Source organism: Phocoena sinus, chromosome 12 (assembly GCF_008692025.1).
Source record: "Phocoena sinus isolate mPhoSin1 chromosome 12, mPhoSin1.pri, whole genome shotgun sequence".
Classification (NCBI taxonomy): domain Eukaryota; kingdom Metazoa; phylum Chordata; class Mammalia; order Artiodactyla; family Phocoenidae; genus Phocoena; species Phocoena sinus.
Genome location: NC_045774.1, coordinates 2572919 through 2589496, shown reverse-complemented (window position 1 = coordinate 2589496; position 16578 = coordinate 2572919). Strand labels below are relative to the sequence as shown.

The 16578-nt window shown below is 48.8% G+C and overlaps 1 protein-coding gene across 7 annotated transcripts in view; it reads right to left on the bottom strand.

Annotated features, from left to right (window-relative positions):
* The window catches only part of RPS6KA2 (ribosomal protein S6 kinase A2), a 356893-nt gene that overhangs the window by 144591 nt on the left and 195724 nt on the right, over window positions 1-16578 (bottom strand). Inside the window, exon 1 of one of the 7 annotated variants that reach the window (XM_032650888.1) lies at window positions 15833-16143. The exons of the other annotated variants lie outside the window; for them this stretch is intronic. Within the exon in view, the coding sequence (XP_032506779.1) occupies window positions 15833-15931 (99 nt within the window). The 5' untranslated portion in view covers window positions 15932-16143. Of the gene's footprint in view, window positions 1-15832; window positions 16144-16578 lie in introns of those variants that run through there. 7 annotated transcript variants of the gene reach the window in all.

The window sequence follows — 16578 nt, the reverse complement described above, 5'->3', positions numbered from 1 at the left end:
ATATATAATATATATTATACATATTATAATGTATATATAATTACATACATATATAATAATATATATATTATAACTTAATCACTTTGCTGTACAGCAGAAATGAATACAACATGGTAAATCAACTATACTTCAACAAAATAAAATTTAAAAAACACATCAGTTTTTTAATGAATAAAAAAATTTAATTTTAATGTTCCCAATTTGCCATCTCAATTAAACTGGAAAATCTGAAAAAAGTCTTTCTACTATGTTTTGAAACATAAATTTAAAGGTATTATTATATTTTCCAAATAATGTATGTTATTATCCTATGATGACACGTCCCTATTCTTCACTGACAGCCATCTGGCAGAGCTCTCTCTACATTTGCAAAACCGTTAAATATACCACATATGTCCCTTCATCCAAATGAACCAACAACACAAATGCATCAGCAGGACCCAGACCCCAGGCAGAGATGCCAACAGGCTGTAACGACCTCTGCGGACAAGTACAAGCCTCACTTGTACTTTCCTCATCCTGCCTCTCACTGGGACCTTTACCTCGGGACACAAAAGGTGAGCAAAAAGGAAGATGGGGACATGCCTCTTCTGTAATTATAACAGTTATCCGTAATTATAATATAATTATAATTACGGATAACTGTGTTTTAGTGGAATCTGGAACCCTGGACCTGGAGGGGCTGGCCCCACTGAGCTCTCGGGTCCCCCGGGAGAGGGCCAGGAAGCATTCACACGCTCACTCCTTCACCACTTATTTTAACTGAGCACCTAGGTACACCAGGCACCTGCTACAAGGCAGTCCAAACCTTAAACATAATGTATAACCTGTAAGCAAATCCCCTTGTGATTTTTTTAGACAGAAAACGTCTTCAGGAGAGCAGTTTCCTGGCCAGTGTGAATAGAACAGAATTACCTAGTCTAAACGTGTTATTTTAGGTCTAGTATATATCACAGTGGTTAAAGGCACAAGCTTTGGAGGCAAACAGAACCAAGTTTGATACTTGATTCCCCACATACTATCGGGATGACCTCAGTCAAGTTATTTGATCTTTTAATATAGTTGCCTCATCTATGAAAAGAATATAATTGTACTCATTTTTAGGGTTCTAGTAAAGAGTTGATTAGATAGTAAGTGTATCGGGACGATTCTATTTGCATAAGAGAAAACCCAAATCAAACTGGCTTAAACAATAAGTGGAACTGGTTCGATCACGTAACCAAAATGCCCCAAGGTAATAAAGACTTCAGGCATGGGCTGATCAAGGCTCCAACCTCATTTCTCTACGGTTTTCTTGGCTCTCCTCTCCTCTCTGTGTTGGCTGCTCTGTAGGCTGGGTAAGCTCCTGGTCTCAGAAAGCTCCCAGGCTCCACGCCTCCTTGTTCCTCCACAGCCGATGAACAAAGGTCCCAAGTTACATCCCATTTTGACTGTCTTGGACCGCACGCTCAACTCTGAGCTAATCACCGTGGCCAGGAAAACGCCACATGCAGTGTGCGCACTCGTACACACACACACATGCACGTAGTTAAAAACATATGTACATAAAAACTTAAATATTTATAGAGAGCTGATCATTTTAATCTCCAGGTTGTCAGAGTGAATATTTCAAACTCGTCTTTGCTGAGAAAGAAAACTTGTATTATTTAGTTTTCAAATGGTTCAGACCCCTTCACCTTAAAACCTATAAAGTGCATGAAAGACCTGTTGGCTGGAAAAATAATAGTCATTTTAATCCTGATTTTGTCTCTACTTTTTTTCTCCCAGAAGGAAGAGCTCTGGGGGTGAGAGTATCTGTCACTACTTCAGTGGCAGATGTGTGTCTTGGAAACATGGAATGCACCTGAACGGTAATTACGGATAACCACGTCTTTTCAAACACAAAGGTGAGTTGCTGATGCTGACATAAGACTGTAAAAGAGTGACACTCATAGAATACGTTGGTCACGAAGAACTCGGGAAGCGAAACAAACCCTTGTAAGTTGCCATTCTGGATTCTTTCATCACAGACATTGTAAAAACTCTTAAAATCAGTCCTGTGGGCTCCTAAGAAATGTTTTCCACTGTTGTGTGGATGACAATACAGTACCTTCCTACATTTCCATAAAGCTTTAAATCGTTTTCAAAACTCATCTTGCCCCACCAGTGGGCCAGGGATGTCCCCACTGGGCTGGGGGGAAGGCACAAACGTGGATCTCGAGAGGGGGTGGGGGGCTGTGCACGGGCAGCCAGTCACCTAAGTACCAGCATCCTCTGAGAGCAGGGCCACCTTGCTCTCCGTACCTGCTGCATTTGCTAACTGCAGGAGAGACACTGTGAATTCACGAAGCCTATGACTTTGTGTCCAAGGTCCCTTTCCAAATCCTGTTTGCTTCTTCCTCCAGTTTTTCTTTGCTGTTCCAGCCCTGGATGCCAGGCTCTGCCCACTCGTCTCAGGGAGGGCTTGGGGCGGCAGGAGGGATGTCTTCGGCTGTTCCCCCAAGAAGGGCCTGGAGATTCCCGGTCCTGTCCTGCCGTGTCCACCAGGTATGGCATAAGCAAGGAATCCGCGACTCCAGTATTTCTGGTACCTCGGCCATCTGCTCCCCACCAGCGCATTGGCGGAATCCCGAATCCTAGCTCCTCTTTAGAAGGAAGATTTCACGTGCTTCTGGGTCCCCTACAGGAATGTAGCCTTCACCCCAGGTTCATGTTCTGGAACTTCCCACGCCTTGTGCCTCAGCTACAAACAGGGCAAGGGCACCAGAGTGAGGAGCTCTGTCTAGGATCCCTGCTGGCTGCTCGCTGACCCTTTCCTCTTGACTGTGTCTAACCCTATGACTCTAATTTAGCCAGAAACAACTTCGGGGAGGCCACAGGTGACCCTCCGTCTATTACAGGGCTAGGCGTGTGCTACTCTCACGCTCGGGGGGGTGAGGGCGGCCAGGCTCTACAGTTTGCATGTAACTGCTTCCCACATTCTGGTGTTTTTCCCTAAGCGGCCGCCTCAAATCTCCTCAATGCCAGTCCCCCTCCTTCTCAATGCATCTCCCTTTCCGTATCTGACCCGCCTGTCCCTGCTCCCTCATGGCCTCTGCTGCTGGCTTCTCCCTGTTTCTCTCACTCATCCTCCCCCTCCTCTTCCCTTCCCTGTTCCCCCCCCCTTCTCTCTCCTCCAGTCCCACTCCTCTATTACCTTTCAAAACTAAGTAGCAGTTTGGTGTTATCAGGGCTCAGAGAGAAGGCTTAGCCACAGGAAATGGAGCCGTCCATTTGTATTAAATTTTCAGAACCTTTCCTTGTATTTCAAGCCTGTAGTGAAAAGCATGTACCTGCACTGTCTAGGTTGGAAGGGAAGTTTGATTTAGTGTCAGGAAAAAGTCCAGTCCTGAGATGTGAGTGCCTCTGCCTGGAACCCTTCACCTTAAGTGGCATTTGTAATTTTTTACTAATGCTTCTGATGTTGTATTTAATAAACCCCCTGATTGCAGCACATCTGGCTGCTGCCGGTATGCAGGACCCCGAGACCGGCGTGCGGGACCCTGAGGCCGGCGTGCGGGACCCTGAGGCCGGCGTGCGGGACCCTGAGGCCGGTGTACAGACTAGAAGCAGCGGTGCAGGAAGCTAGGGCTGAGTGTCGTAAACAGATTGCAGTGTAATGGGAAACATGGAGTTGTTGTTTTTTTTAACTAAGTGCCCACCGGGGCCCGTGGACAGGCCATTCCCTCTATTCCTGGCTAGATCCCTGCAGGCAGGTATTGTACCAATTTTCAGCGGAGGAAACTGAGCCTCAGGAAGGGTTAGCTGGCCACCTGCCCAAGTCACACAAGTACTAAGTGGCTGAGCAGCGACAGAAACGTGGGGTCTCCTCTGACCCCACCGGCCACTTGTGTCACAGGCAGGAACAACCTAGCTGGCTGTGGTGCAGGTCAGGGTGAGGGGTGAAGCCAAGGCAGGAGAAATAACCGCACGTCACTGGCAATGGCTAACGCCCTGCACAGCCAGCAGCCAGCAACGCACCCCTGTTTCCTGAGCGGGGTCGTCTCAGCCACACTCCCCACGGGGTGGGTGGAGCTCCTTCTCAGGGCTGGGGGCTGCTCGGGGCCAGAGATGCCAGGAAGACAAACTGGACCCTGGGCTTTCGGGCACCTACTCCCGGGGACCCCGGAGGCCGGCCGGCCTTGTCCTGCTCTTGCCTCTGCCTGGGCCACACGCCCAGGACGGTGGGGTGGAGCACAGCGATCGGCCCTCCAGGTACAGGGTTTGGGGGGCCGCAGGTGGGGCACACTAGGGCCTTCCTACAGGGGCGCAGGCTCACGTGCTCCGTGGGCTGCGAGTCCAGGTGTGGCGCTGGGAGCAGAGGGCGCCCAGCTGGCCGCTGTGTCCCTGAGGAAGGGGCCCGAGGTCCCACGCACAGAGGGAATCCTTCAGAGAACCGGGATCCTCCAGAGAGGAGGGCACTCCACTCCCTCTCCAGGGCACAGTCGTGGGCTGGTAGGCTTTAAAGTGAAATCGCGCATCACAAAACTCAACGTTAGGAAGTCAAAAGCTTTTAAATTTGACTAGAAATTGCTTCAAGATGTCATAAAAGCCATCTTCCTGGAATTAACTCTATTCCTCTGTAAGCACCGGCTTTTAAAATAAAAGCCCCCTTGACTTTTAGCGTTTTTCAGTTTTTAAAAATTGCTAGTATTCAAACATTTTGAAATTTCTGAATTTGCTTTTAAAATGTTGACAGTTTTCACCCTTCGAAGATATTTTACTGAAAATTTTTTAAGTGAGGAAAATGATTTCTTTGGTTTTTCCATACTTTTTCCTGCAGGTGACACTCTCTCAGCTATACTGTGAATGTAGATGAGACAGTCTTTCTATGGAAGATTTTAAATGCCAAACAGCAGACTTGCAGTTTGTGAGCTGCGTATGTGGGCCTACCTCAAGCGGGCGTGAGCTTTTGTAACGGCTTCTTAGTTACTTCACTTCTACAGAGGTTTTAGTTCGCCACAACTAGTCTTAGGTCAAGGCCATTTCTTTCTACTTTTTAACCCTCTAAACGCAAGTCCTACAGATAATCGCCAGGCACGCGGTGAATGCTGAGTTAATACCTAAGACGGAAGTTCCGAAAAGACCTCCACAGACTTCTCACGCGTTGACCCAGAAGGCGCGCACCACAGAGAACACGCGCGCGGGACACAGCAGGGCACCCACAGCCACCCACAGCTGTCCCTGGACACAGAGCCACCGGAGCCGAGCCTGACGTGTCCCAGACCAGCCACAAGCTGGCTAAAGGAGGTTTCGTGCAAATTCACGCACAGCAACGAGGCGAGGCTCGGAGCTCGCGCAGAGGTGCGGGCGGTGTCCACACGGAGGATGCCCTCAGAGAGGACAGGGGTATCTCCCCAACAGCGGAGGCAGCACGCAGCTCCCGGGCCCGGCCTGGCCCCGCGGGATGGTCTGTGATTCAGTGAACTTCCTTAAACCCAGAACTTGACGGAAACGGATGACAGAGCCCAAGCCCCCGGGAGGAACTCTTCTAGTGGCTTCTCTGCCCAGCACCCTCCTCTGGAGATGGGGTGTGATGAACACGAACCGCCCTGGCGGGCCCCGACTCTGGCAGCGGGCTCCACGCCACCCTGGGCCACACGGCAATGACTACTCCTCCCCAATTCCCACAGATCTCCCCCGTCCAAATCCAAGTGCCGCAGGCCAGAATCTTCGGAAGAAAGCGATGGCCCTGAATCTAAGCCACGGGTCAGCTCAGAGCCAAGGGGGAGGCTGGGAATGGAAGCAGGTGGATGGGTGTGGGCTGCCATGTGCCTGAGTGGCAGGAGTCACAGGAGGGAGGGCATGGAGGGGCGGCCGCAGATGGAACAGGCTGGGTGGAGGGAAGGAGGGGTCTCACGGAGGGGGACAGGGGCTCTGCGAGCTCACTCAGCTGGGTGGGAAGTGGAGGCATTGGCAAACGTCCGTCACCCCGCTGAGCATAAACCCCATCCTCGTGCACATACACAACGACTACAGCCGGTTCATTCTGACAAATCAGTCCCACTTCCTTACACCCACTGCTGGAGTTCCACTGTGACGACCTCAACAACAAGTCAAAGAAGAAAGTGGGACACGCTGATGGAGGCGTAAGACGGGGCTCTAAGTGCCCCAGCTGTCCTGCACGCCGACCCTTCACAGATGGGTTTCAGCATCTTCTGACCAGGTTCAACATTTTTATTCACATCTCTGTCGGGGTGGATTCTGCAAAGTCTTAACTGAGTCACACATCAAAATTCATGCCTTCGGGGGTTTCCCTGGTGGTGCAGTGGTTAAGAATCTGCCCGCTCAAGCAGAGGACACGGGTTCGAGCCCTGGTCCGGGAAGATCCCACATGCCGTGGAGCAACTAAGCCTATGCACCACAATTACTGAGCCTGCGCTCTAGAGCCCACAAGCCACAATTACTGAAGCCCATGTGCCGCAACTACTGAGCCCGTGTGCCACAACTACTGAGCCTGTACTCTAGAGCCCACAAGCCACAACTACTGAAGCCCACATGCCGCAACTACTGAGCCCGCGAGCCACAACTACTGAGCTCATGTGCCACAACTACTGAAGCCCGCGCACCTAGAGCCTGTGCTCTGCAGCAAGAGAAGCCACCGCAACGAGAAGCCTGCGCACCGCAACGAAGAGTAGCCCCCGCTCAGTGCAACTAGAGAAAGCCCACGCGCAGCAACGAAGACCCAACGCAGCCAAAAAGTAAATAAATATATAAATAAGTTTTTTTTTTTAAAAAAGAGAGAGAATGAAGAAGGGGAATCCTATTAAGAATATAAGTATATATATAAAAAAATTCACGCCTTCTCTTTTTTGCTGAGGTCTAGAAATACAAAAGTCACACCCAACCTCACGCTGCTTCTTGGGGTTCTCTGGGGCGAAGGCAGGGAGCAGTAATCGCTACCTTGTTCCAGCAGCCCGTCTGCCCTGTTCCCTAAGCTGATTACAAACTAAGCAGGATGCAAGAAGCCGAAGGTGCTCTAAAAGGAAGTGCTCCTTTCTGGTTTTTCTGGTTGTTTTTTCTTTACTTTATCTTCAAAGTCAACCAAACAGAGTCACTGTAGCAAGTCAAGAGGCAAGAGTGTCTGTCCCCTGTGGCCCCCTTGCACGCTCAGCTTGGGGGTCTCGGGGTACACAGAGCCCGCCCAGCCGCCCAGCTCTTGCAGCTCATCTCTGCCGCTGCCCTCCCCACCTGCACCCCCAGCCTCCCTCCCGTCAAGGCTCTCCAGAGCACCTTCTCCGATCTGCGTTCTACTCACTTTTCAGAATAAGAAGTTTTCTTAATTTTTCATTCTTAGAAATTCCACACTATATTTTGATTGTCCACACTATATTTTGCATGTTAAATATATATTTGGAGGTTAATATTATATCTAATCTAATATTATATTAGATAATATAACTAACTTTCCTTAGTCGTGGAAAGTTTGCAATTATCCTGGGCCAAAAGTGTTACAATTGGGACCTGAATGAGCGATTTCCTAGGTAGTCACTAGAGCATTTCCACCGTAGGCATTCCAAAAGAGAGTCTTTCAAAGTAAATCCCTCCATCCCTTTTCCTTAAAGATCTGACCGCACGTTTTAAGGAGTAAAAGCCACCTCGGGCAGCCTGGTGTGGCCTGGGTGTCCTGACTCAAAGAATGTCACGGCTTACGTTGACTACACAGACACGTCAAAGAGGTCCCGGACTCCAGGTCTGGCTAATATCCACCCGAAAATCCCAAGACTGATGATACGGCACACAAATCACCCAAGCGTGTGAGGCAGATTTTTCAGAGCTTTTCAGTCTTATTCAGAACCTTCTTTTCTTGGGCAACAGGAGGAAACACGCAGGCCAACAAAGTAAACACTCCTCAGATTTGTGTCTTTGAATCATTAATTTAACATAGGAGAGTAGACTAGCCAAAAGAAAAAGCAGTTCTTCTCCCTAAGAAGTCAGATCATTTCTACCAGTTCCTCAGCCCCTGGCTACAGGGCTGACACCAGGAACAGGATGAACCTCTCTGCTTTACAAGAGCTGCTGCTTCCATGAATTATGTTTAAAGTGGCAGCAACATGGATAAGAGCGTCACTCCCAGGAAGCTCAGCGTAGCTACAACCTAGAAAAGCTGGCTCCGTGGTGACAGTACTAACTTGAAACAGATGAGTCCTCAGAAGCGTGAGGGCGAGGAGGCTGGCAGACGAGGAAAAGCCTTCTTTCCCCATAATGTAGTGCAAACCCCCTTCCAGACGGGGTCCAATCAAAGCCAGCTTATTTGTGTGACATCACAGAATGCCAAGGGCGAACTCTTCCAGGCGCATTTCACCTTCTAAGCATTTAATAACCTGAGGACACAGCATTATCATGGGGCAATCCCTGTTTTGCAGCTGAGGAGACAGAAGCTCAAAAGCATGAAGTGGCCTGGTGGGGCTGACAGCAGAAGAAGGAAGCGCCCAGGGCCAGGAGAACAGTAGGTCCGGGCACGTCCAGTGGAGGGAGCGTGGGAGCCCTGGGCCGGGGAAGGGGGCCCAATGCAGGGCGAGGGGGAAAGCACCTGCCTGGCCCACGGGGACAGAATCTTGGGGCTCTTAGCGGGAGGGCGGCCTGCAGACCCTAGGGACCTTTGCAAACCAAAGCTCATGGAGAAGGATAGGCTGCTGAGTGTTTGCTGGTTGGAATCAAGTAGGGCTCTCTGATCAGTGGTGTTCCTGGGACCCCCGTTAAGAGATCTCAAGGAACACATGCAAATTACTACTAATAATAGGTACTGCTCGAGAAAAATTATTCTGGCACTTGTTAAAGATGGTGAGGAAGACTTTATTCAAGGGACCACTGCAGTGGGGCTTGCCGCAGGGGTAAGAGATGGAGCTCGGACCCCACACAAGAAGGACATGTGGGGATCTGCAGCAAGGGGCAGGAGCAGGGCGGTGGGGTAGGGCAGCTCCTTCTAAACTGAGCTGAAGGCAGGTCAGGGTCATCTCATCTCACCTGCGGATGTGGGGATGGGGAACTGGACCAGATATAGAGGGTGATCAAAGGCCGAGGATGGATCGGGGTGCTCTCTAAATCAACTCAGCAGAATTCTTGCTAAACCGGGTTTTGCAAGCCCAGCAAGGATGACACAGAAGCCCAAGGTCCGGCCGAGGTGAAAAGAGGGGCCAGAGAGCCGGGCTAAAGTTTGAGGGAGGAGAGCTTCGTCAGTGCGCATCTCGGTGGTTGCAAACACTGGCTCTTGCCCACTTGGTGCCAACCACAGTGATGCGGCCACTGCAGTCACCCCCATAGCCCGGGGGGCAGGTTCCCAGGTTTAAGTATAGCTGCACCGCCATTACGTCTCCCTAGCCAGCTCACCAGCAGGAAAGGCTTCCTACACAGCTGCAAATCAGACACGATGAACAATATTTTATACTGAATACATTTGTGTCTGAGCCATTTGCTTGATTAAATCACACTGTAGCTTAACAGACTATTTGTTGATAATTCCTACTTGAGTTTAATTTAATAGCTTTTACCAGTGAAAATGGATCAGCAAACATATGACGCTGGGGGAAAAATACAACACAACAGAGCCCAGCGCCATCGGAAATAAAGGCAGAGCATTCTAGAGAATGCTTTTAGTGCTGCACCGGCTTTACTTACTTAACAAGCCCAGAAGCTTGGACCAAAGATGAAGAGCATTTCTGGCTAAACTGCTGGTTACCAACTGGATTTCATACAGAACAAGCTCACCCCCAGTCTCCCCACATTTGGAAGGAGCGCTCCCCACTGGAGCCCTGCACTGACTAATCCCCGGCTCACAAGGCTCGCTCTTCACCTGCTGCCCAAGCCCCTGCTCTCTCCCTGCCCCAGGGTTCCGACGCCTCCTACCCACTTATAAACTTGACACATCTAGGAAATCGCCCACCCAGCATGCAAGAAACAGAGCGAAATCCTGGGTAAGCAGCAAGTCAGATGATGTGGACATCAGATATTCCAGTTTTCACTTAGTGTGATTTCAGTTTATTCTTGTACTTCGGAATGCATGAAAAATATACATGAAGAGTCTTTGCTGCATCGGGATGTGTGGTGGAAGAGTCTCAGAATGAATAGGTCAAAGAGGTGGAGAGAAAAAAGGGTGAATCTATGAAACAGACTCACAGACAGAGAGAACAGACTTGTGGTTGCCAAGGGGGAAGGGGTGAGGGAGGGATGGATTGGGAGTTTGGGATTAGCAGATGCAAACGATTATATATAGAATGGATAAACAACGAAGTCCAACTGTAGAGCACAGGGAACTATATTCAATATCCCGGGATAAACCATAATGGAAAAGAACATGAAAAAGAATGTATATATGTGTATAACTGAATCACTTTGCTGTACAGCAGAAATTAACACAACAGTGTAAATCAACTAGACTTGAATAAAATAAATTTTTTAAAAAAGGGGTGAAGTATGGGCTTCCCTGGTGGTGCAGTTGTTGGGAGTCCGCCTGCCGATGCAGGGGACACGGGTTCGTGCCCCGGTCCAGGAAGATCCCACGTGCCGCGGAGCGGCTGGGCCCGTGAGCCACGGCCGCTGAGCCTGCGCGTCCGGAGCCTGTGCTCCGCAACGGGAGAGGCCACAGCGGTGAGAGGCCCGCGTACCGCAAAAAAAAAAAAAAGGGGGGTGAAGTAATATTTTGGGTTGTCTTTTCACATATTTTTAAATAAGAAACAGTACTTTGGGGAGTTTTCTTGGATGTTAAGGAGAGAAAAGTATGTAATGAAATTGCAAAGATAAGGCAGACCACAAATAAGGAATTAAGTCTAGTGTCTTCAAAACGGAACAAAGCATAAATAGGCAAAACAATAAGCAAGTTAAGTATTCACTAAAATGGACTATTTCTTGTGGTCTTCTCTGACTTTTTGGTGTTGTTATTGCTATCCAAAAGCCCAGCAAAATCAGGATGAACACAGAATTTCTTTGGGTGCATTTATTGAAATTACCTGTAAATTATTTTTAATTAGAAATGGTTTTCCTGGAAACCTCCCAATATCAAGAAGAGTTTACCAGTGAAGGACCAAGAATAAGCTCGAATGTTTAACTTTCCAGGAAGTTTTCTTTCTTTTTCTTTTTTTCATGACCGGAGCCAACACGGCTCTATTTACTAAGAGTCCCTTAACATTCAATTTATTAGGATACCATGCTTCCTTTAAAAAGGGGTAAGCAATTAAAATACACTCATGTGTGCACATGTGCACATAGATAATGCTTGATTATCTGTGAGCGTTGGAAATCGGAACAGATTGACAATTCATGTAATCCGACCATTGAACTCCAATGATGCCAATCATTTCACAGGACTTACACCCTACACAGCGGGCTTCCATTTACGTGTTTGGCTCTCTCTCTCACTAGATGTTAAGTTCACTGAGGGCAGGGATCAGACCTTTATATCTCAACTGCTTTGCACAACGCACACGGTATACACTAAAAAGTCTGAGTATGTAGATAATTGAGCTAATAAATAAATGCAATTCTTCTCCACTCAACAGTTTACCACTATCAATACCCCAGAGAGAGGACTTATCTTTTGTCCTTCTCACTCACCCCCAGCTGTCTTTCAGTAAAAATGTCAAAACCAGATGAAATGATAGGTAAACAAAGAGAACCAACTTCCCGTCTTTGGTGATAACCTCAAGCAAAATAAGTACTCCCTAAATGAACCGACACTGAGTATTGATACGTTTAGCAGATTGGTAGATAAATGAACCCACACTGAGTCTTGATACGTTTAGCAGATTGGTAGATAAATCTTACCCCGAGTAAACAATATCACTTTTCACTAACTGAAACCCAATATTTCCTCCCAAGCCTTTCCTGGCCAACCTCTCTCAACCTTCCCCAGCCCCAAGGCTAGGCTTTGGAGTTGGCTCACACTTTGGAGGTTTTCCTGGGCTACTGAAGGATGAGTAGGCAGGCTTCCTTCCCAAAGCTCTGCGAAGTCCGGACGTTGACGCTGGGGCAGGTCCTGACTCTAGAAGCAACCTGAGCTCTGGGTGCCGCGGCTCCAGGACCTGCGCTGTAATGCATTCTCGGATCCCAGGGTGACAGGCAAGATAAGGAAAAGGACTGTCACCATCCCAGCCAGATGACGGACTGGGGCTGTCATCTTAGCAAATGGGGCCAGTCCTATCGAATGAAACAGGCTGGAATCCAGCCTGGGAGGATTGATCTCTGCCTATTCTTCCCCAAGGCACTCAGCAAGGGCGCCTCAATGATTAATTAATTACCAGGCTGGGAGACAGCACAAGCCATGGGCTCCGCAGGCCGTAGGGGCAACCTCAGCTTCAGACAGAACCAGCAGACACTGAGCAACATGAAAAATATCAATGAACCCGGGAAATATTTTATCAATATCCATAGGTAACAATGATTGATTATTGATTTTATCACCCAGACTCCGCATTAAGCCTTTACATATGTTGGCTCATACCCCTCATACTAACCCCAAGAGGCAGGAACTACTACCATCCCCATTTCACAGTGGAGAAAAATGAGGCTCAGGGAGCTTAAGGAACTGCCCTGCTGTGAGAGGTAAAAGTGAGAATCCAATTTTAGTAAATCTGATGCAAAGCCCAAATTCACCTGGAACTTTCTAACTTCCAGAAAAGGTTTTCTAGAATAACTTTAGGTTACGAAGCACATTCCAAAATGTCCCCTAGAGTCGTTTCCTTTTAAAACTTGGCACAGCCTTCACTCACGCGTCATCTAATACTTGGTAAACTCCAACAACCACGCAACCTGAAATGGCTAAAATTAATAATAAACGGTACATGCTCTTATAGTAAAGAACTCCCTGTCAAACATTTTAGGAGCATAGCAAGTCATTTTGCTTCCCTGGGCCCCATTTTCTCATCTATGAAATGGACAGTTAGATGAAGCAATGGTTACACCTTCTAGAGGTACTATGGCTCTCAGGCAATGTTGTCAATGACCTGATATCAGAGCTTTCTCGGGGGTGAGGGTCTGTCTGGCAGACGCTGAGCCCTGAAACCATTCTAGGCCATGCGCAAAGAAATCTGTGCAAGACATCCAAGTTGCCTTTAGAAACCCCCAAAATCATCCTTGTCAGAGTCCAAGATCTAGCCGTCTCAGCTGCTGCAATGCTGGTACACTGTAAAAACATCTAAGCTGTAATTCATAAACCGATTCCAAATCTGATCAAACAACCTGGCTTCTCTGATGGTTTGAGTTGACCAAATGCTGAGTTCTAGATCAGAGAGTCAAGTCAAATTTAAAAGCAAGTGTGAAACACTAAGCCTCTCCCTAAAAGCCTTTTTGACAAAGATGATACTGTTTCAACCTTAAAGTACGTACTGTTACTTTCCTGTTAATGTCACTAGATTCTGAAAGTAAACAAAAATTTTCAAAGTCTCTGTGTATATTTTAAAATATAAATTTCACACAAAGAGTTTAAAAATAACCACGATTCTTTTTACAAAATGAGTTATCTTTTTCATTAGTCCAAACAGAGGACTACATACATATCCCTCTTAAGTACTTTATATGTCCTACTTCTCAACCTCAAATTATTGACAAACCTGCCTCCTAATTTTCACAATTTTTGGTGAGTGCCTCTTGGTCTATAATCTGCTCTGACTATACAAACGAATAGACAGGCTTCTTTGGGAAATGATGGAAGGTAGCCGGGCAGGAACATGGAATTTACTGGACTGAAGCACTGGTCAGTCAGTCACTGATTCGATCCCCCACTAGGTGGAGGCACCATGAGGCCAGGGCTGCTCCGTCTTATATTTTTTGGACCTACAATGCCCAGAAAAGAGCTGCACACATAGGAGGTTCTCAGTAAACACTTGCAGAGTGAATTAGCTGTTCGGTTTTCAGCATGATTCTCAGGTTTTGTTCTCAGGGTTTTTCCTCCCTAGCAGTAGAACGAGGAGAGTAACACATGTCTACCTGGATTTTCACAAGTATCAACTGCAAGCAGCGGCTGAGAGCATCTGCAAAGAACAGAGCACTGTTATCAGTGCTGGGCATCTTTATCAGACCTTCTGTCCAGCCCCCACAAGCACCTGGGTCAGACAAAGTGCTCACTGACCACATGCTGACAGACTACATTTCTTCCTCGTCGGCTTGACCTTCTGCATAGTTGATGGTTTATTTATAGTTTTATTTTGTATACAGAAATTTTATTTTCACATTGAAGCAACATCGTTTCTAAGCAACACTTGGTTCCTATTATATATTTTTTTGAGGCACTTCCACAACCCGGCTCTCCTTGCCGAACCAGAACACCAGAGGTGAGTATATCGTGCCGAGAGGACTCCTGACCCCACGGCTTTGCCAGTGTTTATGCCCCTCTTCTTAAACGACTCCGGGACTTTACTGCCTCGCCTTGACAAGGACAATAAATGGAAGGAGACAGGCGCTGAATAATAAACTTGGCATTCCCAAGAATAAAGACATACTAGGTACAGAGGTGAATACTCTCCTGAGTTTCTATTCTTGTCCACTTTCGTTTTTTGAGTGCCTGAGACCCAGGAAAATGACTTATCTCAGTGAACTTACGCTTCATCTCTGTCAGCCTGAGGTTTAAAGCAAGCCCTCCTCCACAATTTAATGAATAGTTGTATTTGTTTGAAAGATATGTTTTACCCTCAGAAACCTAACCTAGTTCTTAAAATTCTGATTTAGTGATATCATAACAGAAACTTTTAAAACAAGTAATTCCCTGTTGCTTTCATGTCTATTCCTGAGCTTTCCCTAAAGCCCTCTTAATTGTTGCAGAACCCATGCCTGTATCTAATATCATGGCAGCCAGGACAAAGAAACTCAAGATGAAAAATGTGACATTGTTCCAATTGATTTGACTTCGTTAGAAAAGAACACATCAAAACCTCCATAGGTGCCAGCCTTGTGGCACAGGCGAGAGCAATGTCAAAAGAAATCTCTAGGCTGTGTCATCACCTCCCACCCCTCCCCCCAAACCCCACAATGTCTTTTTCTTTTTTTTTACTTAAACATGCTTCACAGTTAGGTCATCTATAGATTCAACCATGTACTCTGGACACTGGGATGAAGAGAATAAGATGTGATTGTTGAAATACAAAACACATTAGAGAGCCGTCCACAGATGACTTGGAAACCTGAACATGACATGATGCAGGACCCGAGGAAAGGACACTATTTTCAGGGTCCTCCGGCTTTCGGGACGAATCTACATCAAACCCCGAGCTGCAGAGATACTGCCTCGGGCACTTTACTACTGAGCACCGTTTCAGGCTGGTCCAAGTAAATTGTGTTGCTGCCTTTTTTAAAAAAAGAAAAAATCCCTTTTTGTCAATTCTACACTGATTTCAAATACACGAACAATCTACACTACATGGTAGTATTTGTGTGGCTCTGGGTCAAAAGGCAAAATAAACCCGATCAACACCAGCCTAGGGTGGGGCTAGGCAGGTTCTGTACTTGGGACTTCTGAGGTGCCACAGCGAACGACACGGGCTGAAAAGCCCTCCCCACCCGGAGCACCCCTGTGGGCACCCAGGGTGACTACCCCAAACCCTGCGCAGAGCGTGTAACAAAATTAGTTAGAAATTCAATGGGGGCAAAGTTTAGTCCCTGTTGAGGACCCGAGGACCGGTCCAGTTATCAGTAAGTCCCAACAATAACGTTCGGTTTTAGGAAAACCGGACCAGCTTTCAACTTTAACTCCCTGACATGGATCTCAGGGTGACCGTGCATGTGACAATAGGAAAGGGCTCGGGATGGATGGCCCCAAGACCCGCAGCATCCTCCAGGGCGCGGCGGGGACCTGGGTACCTGCGCGCTCAGAGGCTAGGGCATTTACCTCGAGTCGGCTAAGACTGGAGCTCTTGGAGCGCGACTTCTTGCGCAGGTACACGGAGAAGAACCTGCGCACGGTGAACTTCTTCATGCTCAGCTCCATCGCCCGGCGCCCAGCCGCGAGGAGCCGCAGGGCCGGAGGACGCGCATCCCCGGCGCATCCCAGGCGCGCGGGGTTAGGTCCGTCTGCGGGCGCGAGCGGTCGGGAAGCCCGGCGCAGCGGCCATCGGCACGGGGCGCGGGCTGCGGGCACAAAGGGCAGGCCGAGCCGGCCACGGCGGCCGGGGGCCCAGCGCTCCCTCCTCCTCCTCCTCCTCCTCCTCCTCCTCCTCCTCCTCCTCCTGCCTGCGAGGACCAGCCCCAGGCAGCCCCGCCCCGCCCCGCCCCCAGCCACTACTGCCAATCAGCACCTGCCGCCCCGCCCGGCCCTCCGCCACTACCGCCAATCAGAGTCCGCCGCCCCAGGCTCTCCCTCCCCCTCCCTCTCCCCCTCCTCCTCCTCCTCCTCCTCCTCCTCAGGCCCAGGGAGGAGCCGGCCCCCGCCACTACCGCCAATCAGAGCCCGCCGGCGCGCCCAGCCACGCCCACCTCCTCCTTCTCAGCCACTACCACCAATCAGCGCCCACCGCCCTACAGCCCCAGGCTCTCACTTCTCCTCCCCACCCCTCCACCCCAACCCCCGCCTCCAAGTACTCGCTCTCTGCGGCTCTGCCCCGCCCACCACCCCTCCGCCAATCAGCGCCCTCGGAG